General features: G+C 42.0%; 1 protein-coding gene across 2 annotated transcripts in view; it reads right to left on the bottom strand.

Moving 5' to 3' along the window:
* LOC134655692 (metastasis-associated protein MTA3) overlaps positions 1–23,493 on the bottom strand; it is an 87,166-nt gene that overhangs the window by 4,333 nt on the left and 59,340 nt on the right. For both annotated transcript variants that reach the window (XM_063511147.1, XM_063511146.1), the window contains 10 exons: positions 18,894–19,087; positions 17,328–17,445; positions 16,680–16,882; positions 15,753–15,941; positions 14,293–14,426; positions 13,698–13,819; positions 12,079–12,179; positions 3,731–3,853; positions 1,145–1,367; positions 491–715 (listed from right to left, as the gene is read on the bottom strand). In XM_063511147.1, coding sequence (XP_063367217.1) covers positions 491–715; positions 1,145–1,367; positions 3,731–3,853; positions 12,079–12,179; positions 13,698–13,819; positions 14,293–14,426; positions 15,753–15,941; positions 16,680–16,882; positions 17,328–17,445; positions 18,894–19,087 — 1,632 coding nt within the window. The remainder of the gene's footprint in view (positions 1–490; positions 716–1,144; positions 1,368–3,730; positions 3,854–12,078; positions 12,180–13,697; positions 13,820–14,292; positions 14,427–15,752; positions 15,942–16,679; positions 16,883–17,327; positions 17,446–18,893; positions 19,088–23,493) is intronic.

The raw sequence follows: 23,493 nt of genomic DNA, 5'->3' as shown, positions 1-23,493 counted from the left end.
ATCTTTTATCTTATCTTATCTTATCTTAAAACAAAAATAATATGATTCTCTCTGTCTATGTTGGAAATGAGAGCAAAATAGTGAAATATAACACTCTTACTGCCGCCGACGGCTGACGAAAATTAGAATTTGACAAGACGCTATGAATAACTTAACCGGCAAACTACGTGGGCCGCCGGCGTCCCGCGTGACTTGCCGAATTAGTGAGAAATCGTAGGAGCGGAGCCCGCTAATTTAGTTATTTTACTAAAAGAGCCTGGCACAATAGATTTTTTCTATGGTTTTGAAAGTGTCAAATGTATATAAATAAAACATTTATTATTCGTGACAAATCCTACTATGTAATCGGTAGGTGTGCCTCGGCGTCTCTAAAAGACGAGGGCCCCGTACATCGGCGCCAACCGGCAAGTTTTCGATTGAAGTGTTTTGAGAGTTCGGAGGTGTTCGAGGTTCCCTTGCACGGACAGCGGTGCGGTGGTGCGGTACTGACCGGGCGCCTTGGGCGGCTTGGGGAAGGCGACGTGCGGCGGCTTGGGCAGGCAGTCTTTGGGCGTGAGGCGCAGCCAGTCGTGGCCTCGGGCGGGCTGCGGGCCGCCCAGCGCCGCGCCCAGCCGCGCCGCCACCGCGCCCACCGGCCCGCGCGCGCGCGCCGCGCCGCCCGCCGCGCCGCCCGAGCGCAGCTCCGCCGGGCCCAGCCCCGCCATCGCTACTGAACCTGGACATACACAGTAAACAGTAAACACACCACACGTCAAACATAATGTACCTACATCAACTAATGCGGGCTGGGCGATCAACATTCACTTGTACTTCATTTTAAATCTAACAAGAGCTCTATAATTATATATTCCCAGAGTGATACGGCAATTGTGGGGTAGCCTGTTTTTTTTACGTTGAGAAAATGCCTTTCCGCATCCCGTCTCGAGGGGAGCAAAACGGGTATGACGGACTAAAAGACGAGGAAAGCTAGCCTGGAATTTCTCCAGGGTTTTTGGATTTTTCCAACCAGATTTGATTTCCTACACTGATTTACTCCTATCGAGTCTGCGCCCGGAAACAACAGTTGAGCGATTCAACCTACAAAAACTCAGCTAGGATCATAGAAGGCGGCGCGCGTGTTCATCACATTGGGTGCAGTACTCACACTCGTGCTTGACCTGCTGCAGGTTGATGGGCGCGAAGGGCGCGCGCGCGTGGTGGCGGGGGCGGCGCAGCGCGCGCGCCAGGCGGCGGGCGAGGCGCGTGAAGGGCGAGGCGCGCAGGTAGAAGGCGGCGCGCGTCTTCATCACCGGCCGCGCGCCGTCGCCCGCGCCCAGCCCGTGCGCCGTCGCCAGGTGCCGCGCCAGGTGTGCGCGCAGCTTGAACTCCTGGGGGCGGGAGGGGGAGTATATACTATCACCGAAGAAACGCCTCATACTTACGCCGGGAGCCCTCCAAATTTTTCCCTACTGTTAGCGAACACTCCTATGGTCCCGTTAGGTGAAGAAATATAATAATTAAGATCCATCCCTCCGCACCAACTATATGATACAATTTCCCTTGTATCTACTCTCAAAATCGTCATATGATTCATACGAGAACATTGTCGGAGCCTAATTATTTCCCTGAGCTAATAAAACACCGCTGCCAATAGAACAGTACTACAGAGGCTGGAAAATTGGAGGTTGCCGGCCGGAGATACAGCCCTATAAAGATTTTTTTTTCTTTTCTATTTTGTATTTTTTAAATATTACTTAGGGGTTTCTTAAAGAGGAACGAAATTTTTATAATTTTTACGCTACGACACACGGTTTAGGACATACAGCCCTATAAAGATTTTTCTTTATTTTTTTTCTTTTTTGTGTTTTTAAATATTACTTAGGGGTTTCATAAAGGGGAACGAAAATTTGTTTTTTTTTTTTTGCGCTCCGACGTACGGTTTAGGAGATACAGCCTTATAAAGTATTTTTTATTAGTTTTTTTTTTAATATTAATTAGGGGTTTCTTAAAGAGGAACGAACATTTTATTATTTTTGCGCTACGACGCACCGTTATGGAGATACAACCTTATAAAGTTTTTTTTTATATTAATTAGGGGTTTCTTAAAGTGAAACGAACTTTTTTATTCTTGCCCTACGATGCACGGTTTAGGAGATACAGCCATATAAAGATTTTCTTTCTTTTTTGTGTTTTTTAAATATTACTTAGGGGTTTCTTAAAGGGGAACGAAAATTTGATTTTTTTTTTGCGCTACGACGTACCTACGGTTTAGGAGATACAGCCATTACAACCTTATAAAGTTTTTTTTCTTTTGTTTTTTTTTTTTAATAAGATAAGATAAGATAATATTTATTCAATAAAACTTATGCTAGTTTGATTTTTAATATTCATTAGGGGTTTCTTAAAGTGGGACGAACACTTTATTATATTTGCGCTACGCTGTTATTCTCAATTGCTTAAAGGTTGACTGGAAGAGATCCCTTATAAGTTCGCCTTTGTACATTGTATATACTTTTTTTAAATTGTATCTTAACCTGTCTTATGTACAATAAAGTGTTTAAACATACATACATATGTACATACATACTTAGGGGTTACTTAAAGGAGAACGAAAATTTGATTATTTTTGCACTACGACGCATGGTTTAGGAGATACAGCCCTATAAAGTAGAAAAAAACCGGCCTAGTGCGAGTCGGATTGTTTACGTTATATGTCCGTCCTTGGGTTACGAGCTTATGCGTGCCACATTTCAACTTAATCCGTCTAGTAGTTTCGGAGGAAATAGGCTGTGACAGCCGGACAGACAGACAGACAGACGCACGAGTGATCTTATAAGGGTTCCGTTTTTTCCTTTTGAGGTACGGAACCCTAAAAAAGAAATCGAACCGTAAAGCAAATACTGCCCATAGTTTTTTTTCAATGGCTGAATGCCACGATGCCGTGTAACAAATATCTGTGAAATGGAAATAAAATAAAAAAACAGCCACTTCCCGGCCTAGGCCTGCCACTCTGTATGAAATTTAATTAAAAACCTCTCGTCTGGCCGCGCCCGAGATGTGATACTTACCAGCCTAATATGAAGAGCATAATATCTCATAATGATAGGTACTTTTTTCCGGTCGAACAGAGATATGGGTCAATCAACTATTTCTTGTTGTTATTCTGTCCCATAAGCGAGGAAACAATAGTAGCATAGATTGTTAGAAGAACTGCTGTATCATGTTCTACTAACATGCTAAGTATATGTCCCATTATGGAAAGGTCTTATAACTACCATAAAATACGAAACGTTTTCTCATAGTAAATGTATGGAAAGTTTTCTTTAATTTGTGGCTCTTTAGTACATTACCGTAAGTTGACCCTTAAGAAACTATTGATACTGGATAGGAATGGAATCGATTGGCATACAAAAATAGCATGTGAAAAATAAAGTTCTCATTTTCATACAAATTGTATGGGAAAAGTTTTCCTCGATTTGTGGCTTTTTTAGCCGGAATTTTTTTTTGCTTCCATACAAGCTTTTGATCCTCAATAGGAATTGGCATCAAAAAAAAGTTTGTCTAAAATGACCTTTTTCTCGCACCCTGTATGTGTTTTCCAAAATCTATAAAAGCCAATCTTCATTAATTTGAAATCGAGGGAAGGTCTTCTAAGACCGTTTTCTCGTAGCAGCACGGGATCTGGTAGCTGCCTTCACTGACCCAAAAAGAAAATCGATCCTGTATATATGAACTATAATATGAGGCTTACCTTGGAGCAGTTGAGGACGGTGCAGCGATGCGGGCGGTGCGAGACGGACAGCGCGGCGTCCTCGCCCTCGGCGCGGGCGCCCTTGCCCGCTTCCACCTCCGTCTCGCCGAACACTCCCGCCGTCTGAATCAAAACGTTACCTACTTGTTCATACCATAGAGAAAAAAATACATAGATTGCTCACTCCATACATCAGTTTTGATACCAAAAAGACTATTATTTCAGTGTCTAAAATCTATTTTTTAATTCGGTAGACTAAAATGACAGTTCATAGTATGAACATAAAATGTCATTTCATACTAAGAAATGTCATTTTAGTAAAGTTAATAAAAAAAGCGGCCAAGTGCGAGTCGGACTCGCCCATGAAGGGTTCCGTATTTAGGCGATTTATGACGTATTAAAAAAAACTACTTACTAGATCTCGTTCAAACCAATTTTCGGTGGAAGTTTACATGGTAATGTACATCATATATTTTTTTTAGTTTTATCATTCTCTTATTTTAGAAGTTACAGGGGGGGGGGGGGATACACACATTTTACCATTTTGGAAGAGTCTCTCGCGCAAACTATTCAGTTTAGAAAAAAATGATATTAGAAACCTCAATATAATTTTTGAAGACCTATCCATAGATACCCCACACGTATGGGTTTGATGGAAAAAAAATTTTTGAGTTTCAGTTGTAAGTATGGGGAACCCCCAAAATTTATTGTTTTTTTTTCTATTTTTGTATGAAAATCTTAATGCGGTTCACAGAATACATCTACTTACCAAGTTTCAACAGTATAGTTCTTATAGTTTCGGAGAAAAGTGGCTGTGACATACGGACGGACAGACGGACAGACAGACAGACATGACGAATCTATAAGGGTTCCGTTTTTTGCCATTTGGCTACGGAACCCTAAAAATAGACTTTACATCTAGCATCGAGTAGCGGAACTATCAGTAATGCTACTTGACAGTAGATAGATGTAGCAGCGACCGGAAAGTCTTATGTTGTTGAGCACTCTTGTCTTACTATACTCTATGTTCATACGGAAATCCTACATACAGAGGGGCTACCGCGAAAACCGATTTCGCATTTTTCTCTGTCACTCTAATAGGGAGTATTACTGCAATGTTTTGCCGCCAGAGTGCAGCACTAGTGACTTAAGTATACCATAGAGTAACTTATGTACTGTCTCTTTATCGCTCGTTTATGCAAGAGTGACAGAGAGGTTAGATAACTAAATTTCGACTCTCTCGTTTGCGGTAGACCCTTAGATTGTCACTTATTGTGGGAGTGGCGCCCGCTACGCGGACTTTAGATTCTCTTTCGAGACTTTATTGGAGTAAAAGAGAAAGATCCCTGCAATTTGCGAAATTCGGTTTTCGCGGTAGCCCCTCAGATAACAAACGTTTCAATGGGGCCCGGCCATGCTAAATTTCGTGTCAATAATATGATATAAATTCACACTACTGATAACATTCTACAAAAACCATAGCTATACCATTGTCGACACAGTTAACTGTCTACGGATGAACCTTATTTCGACGATTTCAGGCATACCTACTTAAAAGAGCCCAGAAATGTTTTTCATGTCGCCAAGAATGACATTTGTACGGCAATGGTCAGCAAAATTTGCGCTGAAGATGCCATCAGAGCAAATACTAAAGCGATCTTCATATTGGATGCGGATCCGGACGTCGTAACGCTGTCTCACTCATACACCGGAGCGGCGTGCGGACCCACGTGAGTGTCATAAAGCTTTGGATTCCTCCGAAAACGGTGCCGTCATATAGCGGCCGCAAAAGACGGCCGTCTTTACGGTGGCGACATGTGGAAAGTACCACGGTGTCATAACACACCGTCATCCACCAAGGTCAAAGCGGCAAATTTGAAAAATGTAGGCGCGATGGGATAACGTCCCACAGAAAATTTGAATTTCGCGCCTTTTCCTACTGACAAGATTTGCTTGATCATCTATAATTTACTTGCGAGGATGAAATATCATCAGAAGAGGAAAATAATCGTAGTACGGAATCATTTATTCAAATCTCGTGTCATTTATTTTTGAGTTTCAGTTGTAAGTATGGGGAACCCCCAAAATTTATTGTTTTTTTTTCTATTTTTGTATGAAAATCTTAATGCGGTTCACAGAATACATCTACTTACCAAGTTTCAACAGTATAGTTCTTATAGTTTCGGAGAAAAGTGGCTGTGACATACGGACGGACAGACGGACAGACAGACAGACATGACGAATCTATAAGGGTTCCGTTTTTTGCTATTTGGCTACGGAACCCTAAAAATAGACTTTACATCTAGCATCGAGTAGCGGAACTATCAGTAATGCTACTTGACAGTAGATAGATGTAGCAGCGACCGGAAAGTCTTATGTTGTTGAGCACTCTTGTCTTACTATACTCTATGTTCATACGGAAATCCTACATACAGAGGGGCTACCGCGAAAACCGATTTCGCATTTTTCTCTGTCACTCTAATAGGGAGTATTACTGCAATGTTTTGCCGCCAGAGTGCAGCACTAGTGACTTAAGTATACCATAGAGTAACTTATGTACTGTCTCTTTATCGCTCGTTTATGCAAGAGTGACAGAGAGGTTAGATAACTAAATTTCGACTCTCTCGTTTGCGGTAGACCCTTAGATTGTCACTTATTGTGGGAGTGGCGCCCGCTACGCGGACTTTAGATTCTCTTTCGAGACTTTATTGGAGTAAAAGAGAAAGATCCCTGCAATTTGCGAAATTCGGTTTTCGCGGTAGCCCCTCAGATAACAAACGTTTCAATGGGGCCCGGCCATGCTAAATTTCGTGTCAATAATATGATATAAATTCACACTACTGATAACATTCTACAAAAACCATAGCTATACCATTGTCGACACAGTTAACTGTCTACGGATGAACCTTATTTCGACGATTTCAGGCATACCTACTTAAAAGAGCCCAGAAATGTTTTTCATGTCGCCAAGAATGACATTTGTACGGCAATGGTCAGCAAAATTTGCGCTGAAGATGCCATCAGAGCAAATACTAAAGCGATCTTCATATTGGATGCGGATCCGGACGTCGTAACGCTGTCTCACTCATACACCGGAGCGGCGTGCGGACCCACGTGAGTGTCATAAAGCTTTGGATTCCTCCGAAAACGGTGCCGTCATATAGCGGCCGCAAAAGACGGCCGTCTTTACGGTGGCGACATGTGGAAAGTACCACGGTGTCATAACACACCGTCATCCACCAAGGTCAAAGCGGCAAATTTGAAAAATGTAGGCGCGATGGGATAACGTCCCACAGAAAATTTGAATTTCGCGCCTTTTCCTACTGACAAGATTTGCTTGATCATCTATAATTTACTTGCGAGGATGAAATATCATCAGAAGAGGAAAATAATCGTAGTACGGAATCATTTATTCAAATCTCGTGTCATTTATTTTTGAGTTTCAGTTGTAAGTATGGGGAACCCCCAAAATTTATTGTTTTTTTTTCTATTTTTGTATGAAAATCTTAATGCGGTTCACAGAATACATCTACTTACCAAGTTTCAACAGTATAGTTCTTATAGTTTCGGAGAAAAGTGGCTGTGACATACGGACGGACAGACGGACAGACAGACAGACATGACGAATCTATAAGGGTTCCGTTTTTTGCCATTTGGCTACGGAACCCTAAAAATAGACTTTACATCTAGCATCGAGTAGCGGAACTATCAGTAATGCTACTTGACAGTAGATAGATGTAGCAGCGACCGGAAAGTCTTATGTTGTTGAGCACTCTTGTCTTACTATACTCTATGTTCATACGGAAATCCTACATACAGAGGGGCTACCGCGAAAACCGATTTCGCATTTTTCTCTGTCACTCTAATAGGGAGTATTACTGCAATGTTTTGCCGCCAGAGTGCAGCACTAGTGACTTAAGTATACCATAGAGTAACTTATGTACTGTCTCTTTATCGCTCGTTTATGCAAGAGTGACAGAGAGGTTAGATAACTAAATTTCGACTCTCTCGTTTGCGGTAGACCCTTAGATTGTCACTTATTGTGGGAGTGGCGCCCGCTACGCGGACTTTAGATTCTCTTTCGAGACTTTATTGGAGTAAAAGAGAAAGATCCCTGCAATTTGCGAAATTCGGTTTTCGCGGTAGCCCCTCAGATAACAAACGTTTCAATGGGGCCCGGCCATGCTAAATTTCGTGTCAATAATATGATATAAATTCACACTACTGATAACATTCTACAAAAACCATAGCTATACCATTGTCGACACAGTTAACTGTCTACGGATGAACCTTATTTCGACGATTTCAGGCATACCTACTTAAAAGAGCCCAGAAATGTTTTTCATGTCGCCAAGAATGACATTTGTACGGCAATGGTCAGCAAAATTTGCGCTGAAGATGCCATCAGAGCAAATACTAAAGCGATCTTCATATTGGATGCGGATCCGGACGTCGTAACGCTGTCTCACTCATACACCGGAGCGGCGTGCGGACCCACGTGAGTGTCATAAAGCTTTGGATTCCTCCGAAAACGGTGCCGTCATATAGCGGCCGCAAAAGACGGCCGTCTTTACGGTGGCGACATGTGGAAAGTACCACGGTGTCATAACACACCGTCATCCACCAAGGTCAAAGCGGCAAATTTGAAAAATGTAGGCGCGATGGGATAACGTCCCACAGAAAATTTGAATTTCGCGCCTTTTCCTACTGACAAGATTTGCTTGATCATCTATAATTTACTTGCGAGGATGAAATATCATCAGAAGAGGAAAATAATCGTAGTACGGAATCATTTATTCAAATCTCGTGTCATTTATTTTTGAGTTTCAGTTGTAAGTATGGGGAACCCCCAAAATTTATTGTTTTTTTTTCTATTTTTGTATGAAAATCTTAATGCGGTTCACAGAATACATCTACTTACCAAGTTTCAACAGTATAGTTCTTATAGTTTCGGAGAAAAGTGGCTGTGACATACGGACGGACAGACGGACAGACAGACAGACATGACGAATCTATAAGGGTTCCGTTTTTTGCCATTTGGCTACGGAACCCTAAAAATAGACTTTACATCTAGCATCGAGTAGCGGAACTATCAGTAATGCTACTTGACAGTAGATAGATGTAGCAGCGACCGGAAAGTCTTATGTTGTTGAGCACTCTTGTCTTACTATACTCTATGTTCATACGGAAATCCTACATACAGAGGGGCTACCGCGAAAACCGATTTCGCATTTTTCTCTGTCACTCTAATAGGGAGTATTACTGCAATGTTTTGCCGCCAGAGTGCAGCACTAGTGACTTAAGTATACCATAGAGTAACTTATGTACTGTCTCTTTATCGCTCGTTTATGCAAGAGTGACAGAGAGGTTAGATAACTAAATTTCGACTCTCTCGTTTGCGGTAGACCCTTAGATTGTCACTTATTGTGGGAGTGGCGCCCGCTACGCGGACTTTAGATTCTCTTTCGAGACTTTATTGGAGTAAAAGAGAAAGATCCCTGCAATTTGCGAAATTCGGTTTTCGCGGTAGCCCCTCAGATAACAAACGTTTCAATGGGGCCCGGCCATGCTAAATTTCGTGTCAATAATATGATATAAATTCACACTACTGATAACATTCTACAAAAACCATAGCTATACCATTGTCGACACAGTTAACTGTCTACGGATGAACCTTATTTCGACGATTTCAGGCATACCTACTTAAAAGAGCCCAGAAATGTTTTTCATGTCGCCAAGAATGACATTTGTACGGCAATGGTCAGCAAAATTTGCGCTGAAGATGCCATCAGAGCAAATACTAAAGCGATCTTCATATTGGATGCGGATCCGGACGTCGTAACGCTGTCTCACTCATACACCGGAGCGGCGTGCGGACCCACGTGAGTGTCATAAAGCTTTGGATTCCTCCGAAAACGGTGCCGTCATATAGCGGCCGCAAAAGACGGCCGTCTTTACGGTGGCGACATGTGGAAAGTACCACGGTGTCATAACACACCGTCATCCACCAAGGTCAAAGCGGCAAATTTGAAAAATGTAGGCGCGATGGGATAACGTCCCACAGAAAATTTGAATTTCGCGCCTTTTCCTACTGACAAGATTTGCTTGATCATCTATAATTTACTTGCGAGGATGAAATATCATCAGAAGAGGAAAATAATCGTAGTACGGAATCATTTATTCAAATCTCGTGTCATTTATTCAAAATGGCGTCACCGCTATCTAATAAAACCATAGAATTAGAATAGACAAGAACGACTGTCAATCTTCAAAAGTGCGACCAAAAATGAAATGCAAGTGTGTGCGTAAATTGTCTATGTGAGATCAAAAATAGTGATGTCATGTTACAACATATATATGTATAACATTTCCTATAATAAGTAATAATAAGACTGTTTAGTTATGGAGGAGCGGGGCACCCTGATACAGGTTCACTTACCTAAAAGGAAGTCCCAACCACTGATGGCAATTTGTATAATACTAAATAAGGAAATAAAATATTTTTCATTTTCATTTTCATTTTTTCAACATATAAATAATCTGTCGGTGTTTGATTGCTTTATCGACTACTTTTTCAAATGTATTATTTTAAACGTTAAAATTCTACGACATTATGATGTATAAAATAAACTAGAGATGCCCCGAATAGTGGTTTTGGCCGAATAACGAATACCGAATATTCGGCCCCTCTCTCGGCCGAATACCGAATATTCGGCATGACATGCGAACATTTTGAGTCACAATTATTATGAAACCTGATCGCTAACAAAGCTCAACGTTAGATGACCAGTTAAGATATATTTTTGTTGAAAAGCATTAATGAATAGAGTCAAACAAAACAGACTCATGATAAAAATGAAATGTTTTATAATCAAGAAATGCTCAAAAAAGGGTCCTCGTATTTACCAACTTTCCAAGAACACATTATAAATATTCCTACATAGTTTTTGGTTATTTTTATTGTGCAATTTTTCTTTTTAAGTAGGTGCAACAGATATTCGGTATTCGGTAGTAGGCAACATTCGGCCTAATACCGAATATACGGCAAAGTGTCCGAATAGGCCGAATACCGAATAGTTGCCGAATATTCGCGGCACCTCTAAAAATAACACCTGCCCTAGTAGCACGGTCGCATTTTTATCGTTTATCACCATGTCTGTCACGTTCTAAGTTCTAACAAGTATGTAAATGCGAAAGTGACGGGCATAGTGATAGTCGATAAAAATGGAACCGTGCTGAGCCCGCTGCACTGCGTGCGCTATCAAAATCGTTACAGCCTTATCTTAGTCTAACTCTTACTGTGTTGGAAAGTGAAGTTTAAATTTACTGCTAAACATCTGCACCTTCAAAATGGTATAACAATCGTTATTATTTGAAGTCGGTTATAAAGGTTAATATCTTAATTATGTCTTGTGAAGAAATGATTACATAGCTATTAATATACCGACAAGTTATCGATACTGTCATCTGAACATTTTGTCAAGCCCTAGCGTAAAGTAACAGTTTATGTTTTTACACAATATATTTTAAATTATTGAGTAATATGATAAAATATTAGCACACAAAGGAAGAAAAACTTATAATCAACTGTATAAACCGGCTTCTTACACTTTTTATGCTGTTAATTTGACAAAATATCGTTAAGAAAATTTCGCTCGGAATATCATTATTCCTCTGAAATGAGTATTTGCTAGGTTTATTTGGCCCCGTGACACTGAAATCCGGTACACTACAAGACACTATCTTCATTGTATTACTTTATCAAATAGTTTTCTTCCGAATTTGTGTATATTTTTCAAATAGAAAATTACGGTGATACGCTCTTGGCCGTCCGCGGCCGTCGTCAAATTCAAAAATGGTCACGTTTTCTCATTTGTAGTCTAACTCTTTCGCACTCATGCGATGTTCATATACGTGATGGCTTCCCTTTCGCACACTTCAGCTGTCTGTCAAGCGCGAGCGCGAAAATGACAAGTCTGTGAATAAAACGTTCACGAAACTATCGACAAGGTCATGACGGCCGTCATCTTACGTTACGTTGACAATCAACGTAAAGTTCGGTTTTCCTAGGATAGCGGTGCCGTCATATAGCGGCCGTCTCCATACTAAATAATACGGCTAAATATGGATGTCGTAGTATTTGTATGGAGACGGCCGCTATATGACGGCACCGCTTTCGGAGGAAACCAAAGCTTAACGTAACGCCGTCTAGGAAACCGCGCCATCTTGTTTACATAGACAACGTTCTAGTGACGTCAGTCAACGCTATATAGCGGCCGTCATATGACGGCACCGTTTTCGGAGGAATCCAAAGCTTAACCGCGTAGAAAAGAAAAGTTCACACTAACCTTAAGTCCTCCATACTTTTTCCAGTACTGCCAACACGTGCCGCACAGTCTGTACTGTAAATGCTGCGGTCCCCACGTGTACCACTGGTTTGAATTCGTTACTGCAATACAATAATTAACATACTTTACAAATTGATTTGATTTAGCATGGTTAACCCCAGTATTAGCCGTATTAGAAATTATGGACAATATAAATAAATCAGTGTTTTTGTAAATACAAAGGAACAGGGATCCATTGTTTGCTCGGTTTATCCTTGCCTCACGTTCTACAATCAATCTACAGTTTAGTCGACCTTAAAAATATCAAAAAGTTGGTATTTTCGGCAGTCTTATCCCGAGGTCCCAACTGTCAGTATCGACATTCGACATCGGTAGCTTTCGCTATTAAAACTTCGAACACATTTGCACAATGCGCCGAGCTCTTAAGCCCCGTCTCCATATCGCGCGGCAAACCATCGAACATTGACTCGCGCGGCAGCCGAGCGCAATGGATACCGGGCGCATCGAGTTGGCTCGCGCGGCAGCCCGGTATCCATTGCACGCGGCTGCCGCGCGAGCCAACGTTTGATGATTTGCTGCGCGATATGGAGACGGGGCTTTAGGTTATGAATACATCCATAACTTACGAGGATAGTCGGCCGGACAAAGAGGAAGTGACCGGCAAACTTGGAGGATACAACTAAACGGAGTAGCCATTAACAGGCTTTCCCCTCTGTCGAAAATAGGCGGCCAACGGTCATACATACACAATGTATGGACTGACGTTTATCTGACATGGCTATTTTTACGTTACGCATACATTTGACGTTCCCCTCCCCCGCAAAAATCGGCAGACTGTTTTGTACAGAAAATAACAGACATGGCGTCTCCGTTTGATTATATCCTCCAAGCCGGCAAACCATCGGTACCCTTATTTCCACGCAACTAGGGCGGAGAATAAGTTAGTTAGGGCAATATACAGTAGTCAAATTTTACATTAAAAATTCAAAGCGTTCAAAACATTCCTGCTAAGAGTCCAAATAACTAGGTACCAAAAATACAGCTTCACATCACGCATTGCGTTTTTAGATTTTTTGTAAGATTTGACGGACTTAATACTATGACATGTTGGGGCGGTCCACGCATTAAAATAACATTATAACTGCGCGGCCACACACTCTTCTAGTTGTAAGGAAAGTAACTACCGAAGTAGGCAGAGACATAGTGTGACCATACTTTCCTGCATACTTCCCATACCACTCGTCGAGTCACCGCATATGCGCCATACCGGCTCGGCCACGACATTACGCGACTGGCGACGGCGGATGCGACAACCATAGGTGGGAATGAAAGGTCCGATCGCTGTGTCTTGCGCCAACCTATAGTTATCGCTGCCACCGTCACAAGTCGCTCAATGGCCGAGCCGATGTGGTGTTACCCTGGAACGGCCACATGGTGATGTGGGGCGGTCATTCGCCGTCGATTTGGCGACCTCTGTGCTGTGCGTCTGGTGTAGGCCAGCTTTATCGCTACCGGCCGTCCCACCGGGCGCGTCGTGATACAGCTTCAACACACAACGCGGGCGGTACCTCTCATACGTCCCAGGTGGGAGCGTATCGTACGAACTAGACTAGTGTTACCTTGGCAGGAGGCGCAGAGCATGGCGGGCGGCTGCATCGCGGCGGTGCCGTTGGTGCCGCCGTTCAGCACGGTGCCCGGCTTGCTGCCCGAGTTGCTCACCAGCGCCGGGTTCGGTTTGTTGCTGCAACACGATTCATGCACCTCATTAAACTTGCAAGGATACGCATTACTATATTTTTTAATAACTTAATTATTCGAAGAAGCGCAAGCGATTCTAATAGTTACAAATAATGTTGTTCAACAGGGTCATAGTGTAGAACCTATATCTAAGTCAAAATGAACACGACATGTCTGATTTTTGAAGGCAGCCCACACAGGCGGCAGCGTTCGCGCTACGTCTAAGAGTATGTTAGTTTCGCGACAAGCTGCAGACGAGGGTATATAATGTTGCCAGCCTTAAAATAAGTATAGACTATACAGATAAACTCGTGTGGTTCGTAATTGAGGACATTTTACGTTGTTATTTATATTGTTTCTTTTCTAATACCCGAGTTAATTATTTCATGTTTTAGAAGAATCACAGAGACATGGCAAATAATAGAGCAACCGAAAAACAACAAGTATGAAAGATCGGGCTGGGGTACAAACACTCACTAGTTGGGAATGTAGACTTGCTTGAGCTTGGACTCCGCCTCCACGGCCTTCACGCGCTTCTGCTGCACGTAGCGGTCCGTCGTCTTCCACATGTAGTAGTATTCGACGAGGTTCTTCAACGTTTTCCAAGGCAACTGTACATAAATACAAATATGTAAATATAATACACGTAATAGGAATATTGCCAGGGAAGGTCCTACAAGGTTGTCTGTCAAATATCTAATGCGACCAAAATCAGAATGACGTCAAGTGTGTGATGCGTAAATTGTCACGTTTTTTCATTTGTAGTCTGCCTCTTTCGCACTCATGAAATGTACATTTAGTTAGGTGGTGGCTTCCCTTCCACACTTAAATTTCCTTTAAAGCTTTGGATTCCTCCGAAAACGGTGCCGTCATATGGCGGCCGTCATATAGCGGCTGCAAAAGACGGCCGTCTTTACGGTGGCGACATGTGGAAAGTACCACGGCGTCATAACACACCGTCATCCACCAAGGTCAAAGCGGCAAATTTGAAAAATGTAGGCGCGATGGGATAACGTCCCATAGAAAATTTGAATTTCGCGCCATTTCCTACTGGCAAGATTTGCTTGATCATCTATAATTTACTTGGAGGATGAAATATCATCAGAAGAGGAAAATAATCGTAGTACGGAATCATTTATTCAAATCTCGTGTCATTTATTCAAAATGGCGTCACCGCTATCTAATAAAACGTTCACGAAACTATCGACACCGTCATGACGGCCGTCATCTTACGTTACGTTGATAATCAACGTAACGTAACGCCGTCTAGGAAACCGCGCCATCTTGTTCACATAGACAACGTTCTAGTGACGTCAGTCAACGCTATATAGCGGCCGTAATATGACGGCACCGTTTTCGGAGGAATCCAAAGCTTAAGCGTAAGCGTCATTCTATAACTGTGGCGCTTCTATATTGCCATTAGAAATGGTTATTCAAGTATTCTTCAAGTAGTCTTAGGTTAGAAAACCTAGCCGAATATAGGAGGGGGTCGGAAGATAAGGGCTAAATTTCCCTCCTTGCGGATTAGTACTATCTTGTTTTGGTCTTCTGATCCCTTATAAGAAATAATGAGAAAAAGTTTGGAAATACCTTCAGTTCAGGAAATTGGGCTCAATCATAGACTAGGAATCCTCTAGACTGAGCATAGTAACGCTACCCCTTCTGCCACTTATACGGTAGTTTTACTTCATCTTCGAGTCAATCCCGTGCCGTGATTGGTCCGTGTCTTTGAACGGACCAATCACGGCACGGGATTCGCTCACCTCGTCCCCCCGCACCTCCGTATTTTTGGCAGCATCAGTTTCACGAAATAATTGCTCTAAACTCAGTCTAGAGGATTCCTAGTCTATAGGCTCAATGAACGCGGCAACCAATCCAGCCAGCTTTCTGCAGGCCGGTCGTACTCATCATCATCATAAATATGAAGGGATACTCACAAAGTCGTGCCTGATGTCGGCAAAGTCCTTGCCATACTTGTCGAGCGCCTCCTCGAAGAGGTTGGCCTCGGCGGCGGACCACTCCTCCATCTCGTCGCGGCAGAGCACGGGGCCCGACGCGGGCACCAGCGACGACAGGGCGGACTCTATGCTGTAGCCAGACTTGTGTAGTGTGTCCATTGCGTGGAACTGTGGGAATAGAGGTTTTACCTAAGGTTAATTATAAACATTTCATTGCAAAAAAATATTGCGTGCAACTCATGTAGCCGAGTTGAATTTCGGATGCGCATTGACGGCCGGTAAGCGATAACAAAACTGCACTACAAGATTTTATCATGGATAAACTTTAACTTTTCAAATAAGGGTGCAAAACTAAAAAAAGGGCACTCGAAAGGGTTCTTGTTTAACATTTCTGACAGTGGGATATTGGGTTTTCTTGCTTCTGTTGCGACAAATGCGTGTCCGAATCCTTTGAGGGTGGAATTGAAAGGGCCATACAGTTGGGTACAACAAAGCCTTTGTGCGGCAAAGGGTCAACCGCTAATGAATTGGTTAGGATTCATAGAAATTGCTTCTTAAGTGCAATAAAAGCAATTGGTTATACAACTCAACTTAATACATAACAAGTATACTTAATTTAATGTTGTGATTCGTGGCGGAACCAGTCGTTTATCATGTTTCCAGCTCGACACAAAGGTCTTTTCTATGATTCAGCTAGTGTTACCGATGGGGTGTACCGACGGAGCCGCTTGTACAAATTAGTAGTCTTTAGCTAAAAACATTACTAAATCCTTACTTAACGGCTTGTTTCAACTTATTTTTTTGTACCTGCAAAAGCTATGTTTCACGCTTTTTGCGGATGGGAGCATATTTGAAATGAAGAACCCTAAATCAGTAAGCAAAGAATGTTAAAAAAGGGCAACTGACCAGTGTGATGTCACGGGAGGCGGCGGCGGCGGACATGTGTAGCGAGGGCTGCTTGACGCTGGAGGAGCAGTCGAGCGCGCGCGCGAACGTGCCCACCGAGCGCGACACCACGAGGAACTGGTCGATCTGCCGGTCCGTCAGCCCGTGCTCCGGCGTCCACACCAGCGTCTCCAGCTCCGAGCTCGCGCGCCCGTCGAGTTCGCCTGCCACAGGTTACACAACGAGTTCGGATCAAACTTTTTCAAAGGCGAGATGCTAAATAGGTACTTTTAAAATCTAACTTGGAGCAAGAGATTTAGTCTTCGGTCTCCGATATACACCATACTATGCACAGTGTCATATTGTATGGAAAGAGAGCGTTTTTTTTTAAAGAACATGCTGCTGTACGCAGTCCTCGTCGACAATCGGAGATACCGTTCCGTCTTCAAACGTGCAAGGATTGTATCGATTGAACAACGACAAGAAGCGCCGTATTGACGGTAACTTACGGTGAAGCAAGTAGGTACATAATTATTAATTGTAAGCAATTAAACTATGCACTGAATAGTTAGTTCATTTACGCATATATCTATATCCGTTTCAGTATGAGGCATCTTGTCGTATTAATGTCATATTAATAATAATAACAAGCTAAGAATGTTAACGTACCTTCTTTTAATAAATTAGTTACATCAGTCTGATATCTACTTCCAACTCGGATTTCTCCCTTATCTGCTAATAAAGTCTTTTGTGAAGGATCAAATACTAAACAATAAAAAAATGCGTCCTGAAACAAAAGAAAAAGTTTGGATTAACACATAGCCTTGGAAGTTGGAGTTATTCGGGAATACTTGAACAAGTAGGTACAAGGATATTCGTATAACTGCGCAATAACCTCTAGAGTTGGCGGATATCCTTGAAAATGGCATCTTTATTGAATCTGTAGCTCGTGTCATGAGAACGTAGAAACTACTTAAATAACTTGACGAGTTGCAAAATTTGGGATCTCATGAACCTCGCCTACTGGTTTCTAGGATCAGACTATTAAAGACGTTTCGGTGAAAAAAAGAGCAAGTATTGTCTCGATTCTCAATGCAAATCAAACGGAAGTTGACATCAGTTCAAGGCGTGATGTGACTTAATAGTCACGTTAGCACTGTTCCGGAATCCAGAAGCAATCAGCGAAATGAGTGCCGGTAACTGAGATAAGATAAACAATATCATCAATGATATATTAAACTGAACATTTAGTCCAAATCGGTGACACCTTTTGGTAAATGTCACAAAAATATATTAGGAATAATCTAGCAACTATATAGATTAAACGCGTTATTACGTTGCGTTGGGTACATTTTTGTGGCCTTATTTTGCAAGTTGACTTAATCGGTACTAATGCAAATAGCCAATGCTTTGGATAACAAATGTTACGTTAAAAATAAGACACGTTTAACCTCTACGGGCTTGATTATCTTTATGCCACTAAGATCATGTTTTCGTTTTACTGGTAGACAATACAAAAATACACGAACAAGCGAACTAAGGGACATAACACATAAGTCAAGACAAGAAGAGGTATTTATTCTGTATTTTATCGTAACATCTCTCTCCTTATTCCTACGCACATGAAATTGGAAACTTTATTAATCTAATATATTTGTATATTTTCGCTGTTAATTAGATGCCGACAATATATACATGCATACTGATTACAGCATGTGATTGTGATGGGTATTACGTAAAAAAGTTTTGTTTCGTTTTATGGGGATGTAGAATAAATTCAATATACGCGATATAATCCGTTTTAATAGTTTTATTTTATGAGTAACTATCGCGGTAACCGAAGACAATATTAGGGCGCGTGTACACGGTGCCGCCTCCGCGCCGCCGCCGCACGGGCTCGTGTACACGGTACCGCCGCCGCATCTTCGCGCTATGTACAAAGTAGCGCGAAGGTGCGGCGGCGGCGCGGCGGCGGCACCGTGTACAGGCGCCCTTAAAGTTTTACGAATTTTCATTTTCATTTTTTCTGTCGCGTAGGTAAACAGAGCTGCTGCTGGTTCGATTCCAGCCCTGAGCACTGGAGGCATTGGTCATTTTTTCCTTCGTGCCTATATGACATTTATTTCGGTTTACGAATTGTGAATTTTATACTCATATTAGGCAGTGTAGGTGTGTGTGCCGTGACGTATGTCGTGGAGGTGTTCGCGGTGCCGCCCTACTCCGGTACATACTCACATCCTTATTCAGATAGCTGAGCAGCGACTCTGTCTCGTTGAGTAGCGTGACAGTGCACTTGCCGCGGATGTGCGTGGCGGGCAGCGTCTCCACGTGCCGCGAGAGGAACAGCTCTCGGTGCTTGGCTTGGTGTCGCTGCTTGGGTGCCAGGCCGTCTGTGCCTGGCAGCTCGCTAGATTCCTCCTCCATTGACGCTGGAATTAAAAGATAACTCTTATTGAATTTCTGATCATTTTGTATTGTATGAAGAATAGTGTTCCTTAATATTTAAATTTACTCAGCGTCAAGTAGATATAATGACGACCAAATATCGGTACACATCCTTCTTTCTATGGTAACAAAGGTGATATACTCCTATTTGGCCTTTTGGCCGTCACTATCTATTAAAACTACATTATCTATAATGGCATGCTTTTGTGTAGGGTAAGCCATACCATACCGATGTCACTTCAATACTTGGCCCCTTCAACTTTCATTTATGATGACTGTAGGATTTCTACTTTATTTAAATAAAGGCCATAATGACTACTTTACTAAAAGGCCAATCATAGGGTATTAGTTTATACCAAATCTTTATATTAGAGATTTACCACGATAGGACACCCACATATGATCAAAAACTATAGATTATTTAACAATAGCGTAGCGTAAATTAAATTTTATATGCTCAACATACTTAGACAGAGAAACGTAACTTGGCAACGAGCCCACGAATGCAAAAAGCCCATTACATATACACTGGAAATAGGTACGTTAAGCAATAATGTCTTCTTCTGAATTAAGAAAAAAAAAACTTCAAATAAAATATAGCATTGTATAAAACACCTGTCCAAGCGCCGCCCATGCAAATGGTGAATTCTTTCTTACAAGAGCTTCATCTTTAAGTTAAATAGAGAGTTTGTTGTTACAGACATTAAATCTATACTTAAGCAGGTAACCATCTAGGTAACCATAGCAGCGGAAGTTTGGTTTCGAGAGATCGCACCAATCAATGCGCTTGGGCAACCGCATGCAAGGACATGCCATACAACGAGTTTTTTATGCGCAATAAAAGCAAAGTTCTCGTTAACCCAAGCTATGATGTTTTTTTGTCGCATTTATGATTATAAAAGTCCAGGACAGGGCCATAAAAGGTAAAGTAAATGTGCAGCATTAATTGATGTCGGAGTAAAGAGCGGATGATTGTGATCCCGCGGACAGCCGGCGGACGGCGCGGCGGCGGGCGAGCGGCATCGGCAGGTGTTGCGAAACATGCCCACGTCAGCTTCATAATTTTTATACGCCGGTGTACACGAGCGCCGCCATTACGACACGAGGCATATTTATTTAATTACAACGCGCCGACGTAAAACTTCGTCTGGTAATCGTATTTTGTTTATTACAGATAATATGTCTGTCCCACATAATGAATATGCAAATGATTAAACATATCCCATTACAATTTTAATTGACTGAAATAAAAAGGAAACATTCAAAGGATCATTAAAACTTCCGCATTTGAAACAGTCGCGTATGTTTTCCTGTATCAGTGTAAAGTCAAGTGGGGCGTTGTCGCCGAAAAAGTAAACATGGGGACTGTCGGTCTCGCGGGCTGACAAAAGAACCCCGCTGAGGAAAGGCTCTCTATTCCAATAGCTCATGCTTTAAACACGAGCGTCAAGGCAACCAGTGCAATTGATTCATAACCACTATGGGTAAGCGGGAGAACCACTGATATTAGGATGCCCCTAGGAGATGACTGTTTGTTCTCGGTAGGCGCTTGGAATATCATGCAAGCTCGCGGCGTTGCAGCAAAGCGTCGTGCCCATGTCATGAGCTCATGAAGCACATGTCTGTGCTGTGACCTCATTACAATTCAACACCTCAAATTGTTATGTACTGACAAAGGTAAGTTAACGCATGAGTCTCTTATCCATTAAAACTTGAGTTAAGATGGTTCCTGAATGAGGTAAGTAGCGCGTGCCGGCGGCTTGAGGGGAGGGGCTCGGGGTGGGTTCGGGCTACTTATTATTACCACGCAGACACCTAACTAATTACACACGAGTAATAATAAAAGCTCCGTTCGGTAAGCCGGCCGATTTCGGCGTTAAATAGGGCGTGTATTATACGACAGATGTCACAGAATTCTTTAGTACAATGCAAGGCACAATGTATAGCGTGGAATAATAATACTTTGTTTGAATAATGTTTTCGATGTTGCATTATTTTAAGACGCGATTGAAACAAGTTTTCGCTTAATAAATGAAAAAGAAATTAAGACGACCGGATACAAATCTAAACCATTATTGGCATAATAAGGTAAGGGTGAAGGAGACAAAAAGATGAGAAAGACATTAAAACAAGCGAGTGAAATTAATTCCAACGGCAATACCGAGATGAGAGTTGGTGTGAGGCAAAAACTGAAAATGCGATTGTTCGGTCCTCCCGGCTGAGAGTTAGGTAGTTGAGGGCCAGTCGATAATGCTTCTCGGTTTCCCATTGTCGATATCGATACGCAACATACATAAATTTTTCACGATTTTTGATTCAATCTAAGCAATAAACTAACAAAACTGAATTACTGGAATATTTGGAATGAGTTAAATCTTAATATATATATATGTCGGAGCGAGACGCCAGAAGGACGTATTGTAGCATTACAGTTCATAGTTAAACGCCTGTATAAAGTCGATTAGCAATGTTTGGCTACGTATTATTTGCTTGTAACGGAATAATAAATTTGCGTAGTGAGTGGCGCCACCATTTATTGGCGTATAGTTGAACTAAGATGACAGGTAGAAGGCTTCGGAACATCAAGAGGTATATCTTGAGTGAACGTAGGCACGAGTGGGCATTTTTGTCGTTATGTTGGTAGACTGGTCAGGCAGGTTTACCAACTTGAATTGGAGGCGGGAGCGGTTGGCTCCGCCGCTGGAGCTGGCTTCCTTCTTCTTGATCGGACCGCGCTAGAGATCGGACGTTAGGCAAGTTCGTGCCTAATTCGCTACGTTCCTGAAGGCTTATACCTGAAGGATTATTCTGAAAGCTTATAGATTCTGACGTTCTTTAACCATTTAGCTAAGTGTTTATTTCCAAGTGTTATTTTGATTTCTTATGTGCCATTAGAAGCTTACTTTTGTAAAATAAAGATTTGAACGATTTCAAGTGATCTTTTTATTTTAAATCAAATCATTTTGGAATAGTGATTGGTCGTTTTGATTATTTAGTACTGAAATATAGTAGGCACTAGTATGGTTAACAAGTCTGAATGTTTATTTCATGCGTTGGTAGCATACCTACAATTTTGGCTGTGAAGTAATACATCGAGGTACCATGCCCACGCGCCCACCGCCATTAGGACCATCCTTCTCCGATATATATATATACTTATGTACGTATAAGTATTAACACATCTAGACATGTTCTTTCCGTGTACCCTTCAATTATGCATGATCAATTATTTTTTCCATTTAACGGGCAATCAACGTTAAATCACTTCACCTTATAAAACAAAGTACCCCGCCGCGTCTGTCTGTTTGTGTTTGTATGTTCGCGATAAACTCAAAAAACTACTGAACAGATTTTCATGCGGTTTTCACCTATCGGTAAAGTGATTCTTGAGGAAGGTTTATGTATATGTAATTAGTTAACCTGTGCGAAGCCGGGGCGGGTCGCTAGTACTAAGTTATATTATTAGGTACATCGTAACGGAGGACTCTATCATTTATGTTTCCGTACGATAGACAAGGCAAGGCCCGTGCATTGGGAGGTGAGATATGGTGATGTATCGACATACATGATAAAGCATTCTATCGGTCGGCATCGCCATCCCTATGTTGTAGCGGCGGCGGCGGCGAGGGCCCGCCATTTACTGCGGCGCTCCGGGCCGGGGGCGGCCGAATTGCGGGGGATTTACTTTATGATAATTATTTGGATTGGCATCGCGAAGGAGCTAGGGCGCACTCGACGATCGAGGCGACCGACGCCACGCGCCGGCAAAAAATCACGGCTGAAACACCGGCCCGTTTTTATCGCCACCAGCCCAATTTGCAAAACGATTGGCTGAGTTTTAAAGTGATCTAGAAATTTTAATGACGATTTTCTTGGCTAATTACTGCATCAAGTGTAATACGAGATAAGAACTATTATGATATGATTATCCAATACCTATTGATTGAACACAATTACACACAACTTATAGGTAACAACCTATAAGTTAATTCACCGGCCATGGGTGCTTTTTTACGTTTTTAACAAGTAAGGATCATTCGATATTCACCATTACCACCATTTTGGCCAATTTAAGTAGGCCAAATTGGCGAATCTGCCACGAAAACCAAAAATTAGACCTTAAGTGTCATAGTTTTATAAATAACCCTGTCCTCAATACAATGTAGTCGATTTGGTTCCCTATACTTATGTAGATATATACACAGATATATGACTAAAACATACCATCGAACAGTATCAGTGCATTCTTAGCATATGGAATGCGGAATATGAATGTAGCATCAAGCGTTATCATAAGCGAACTCGAAATACAACAAATATGTAGCATTCATGCAGTAAATTAGTGCGAATTACCTACAAAACCCACACTACTGTAGCGTGGCCATCTAGG

The sequence above is a fragment of the Cydia amplana genome, chromosome 17 (assembly GCF_948474715.1).
Source record: "Cydia amplana chromosome 17, ilCydAmpl1.1, whole genome shotgun sequence".
In the NCBI taxonomy this organism is placed as follows: Eukaryota; Metazoa; Arthropoda; class Insecta; order Lepidoptera; family Tortricidae; genus Cydia; species Cydia amplana.
This window is presented reverse-complemented; position numbering and strand designations above follow the sequence as displayed.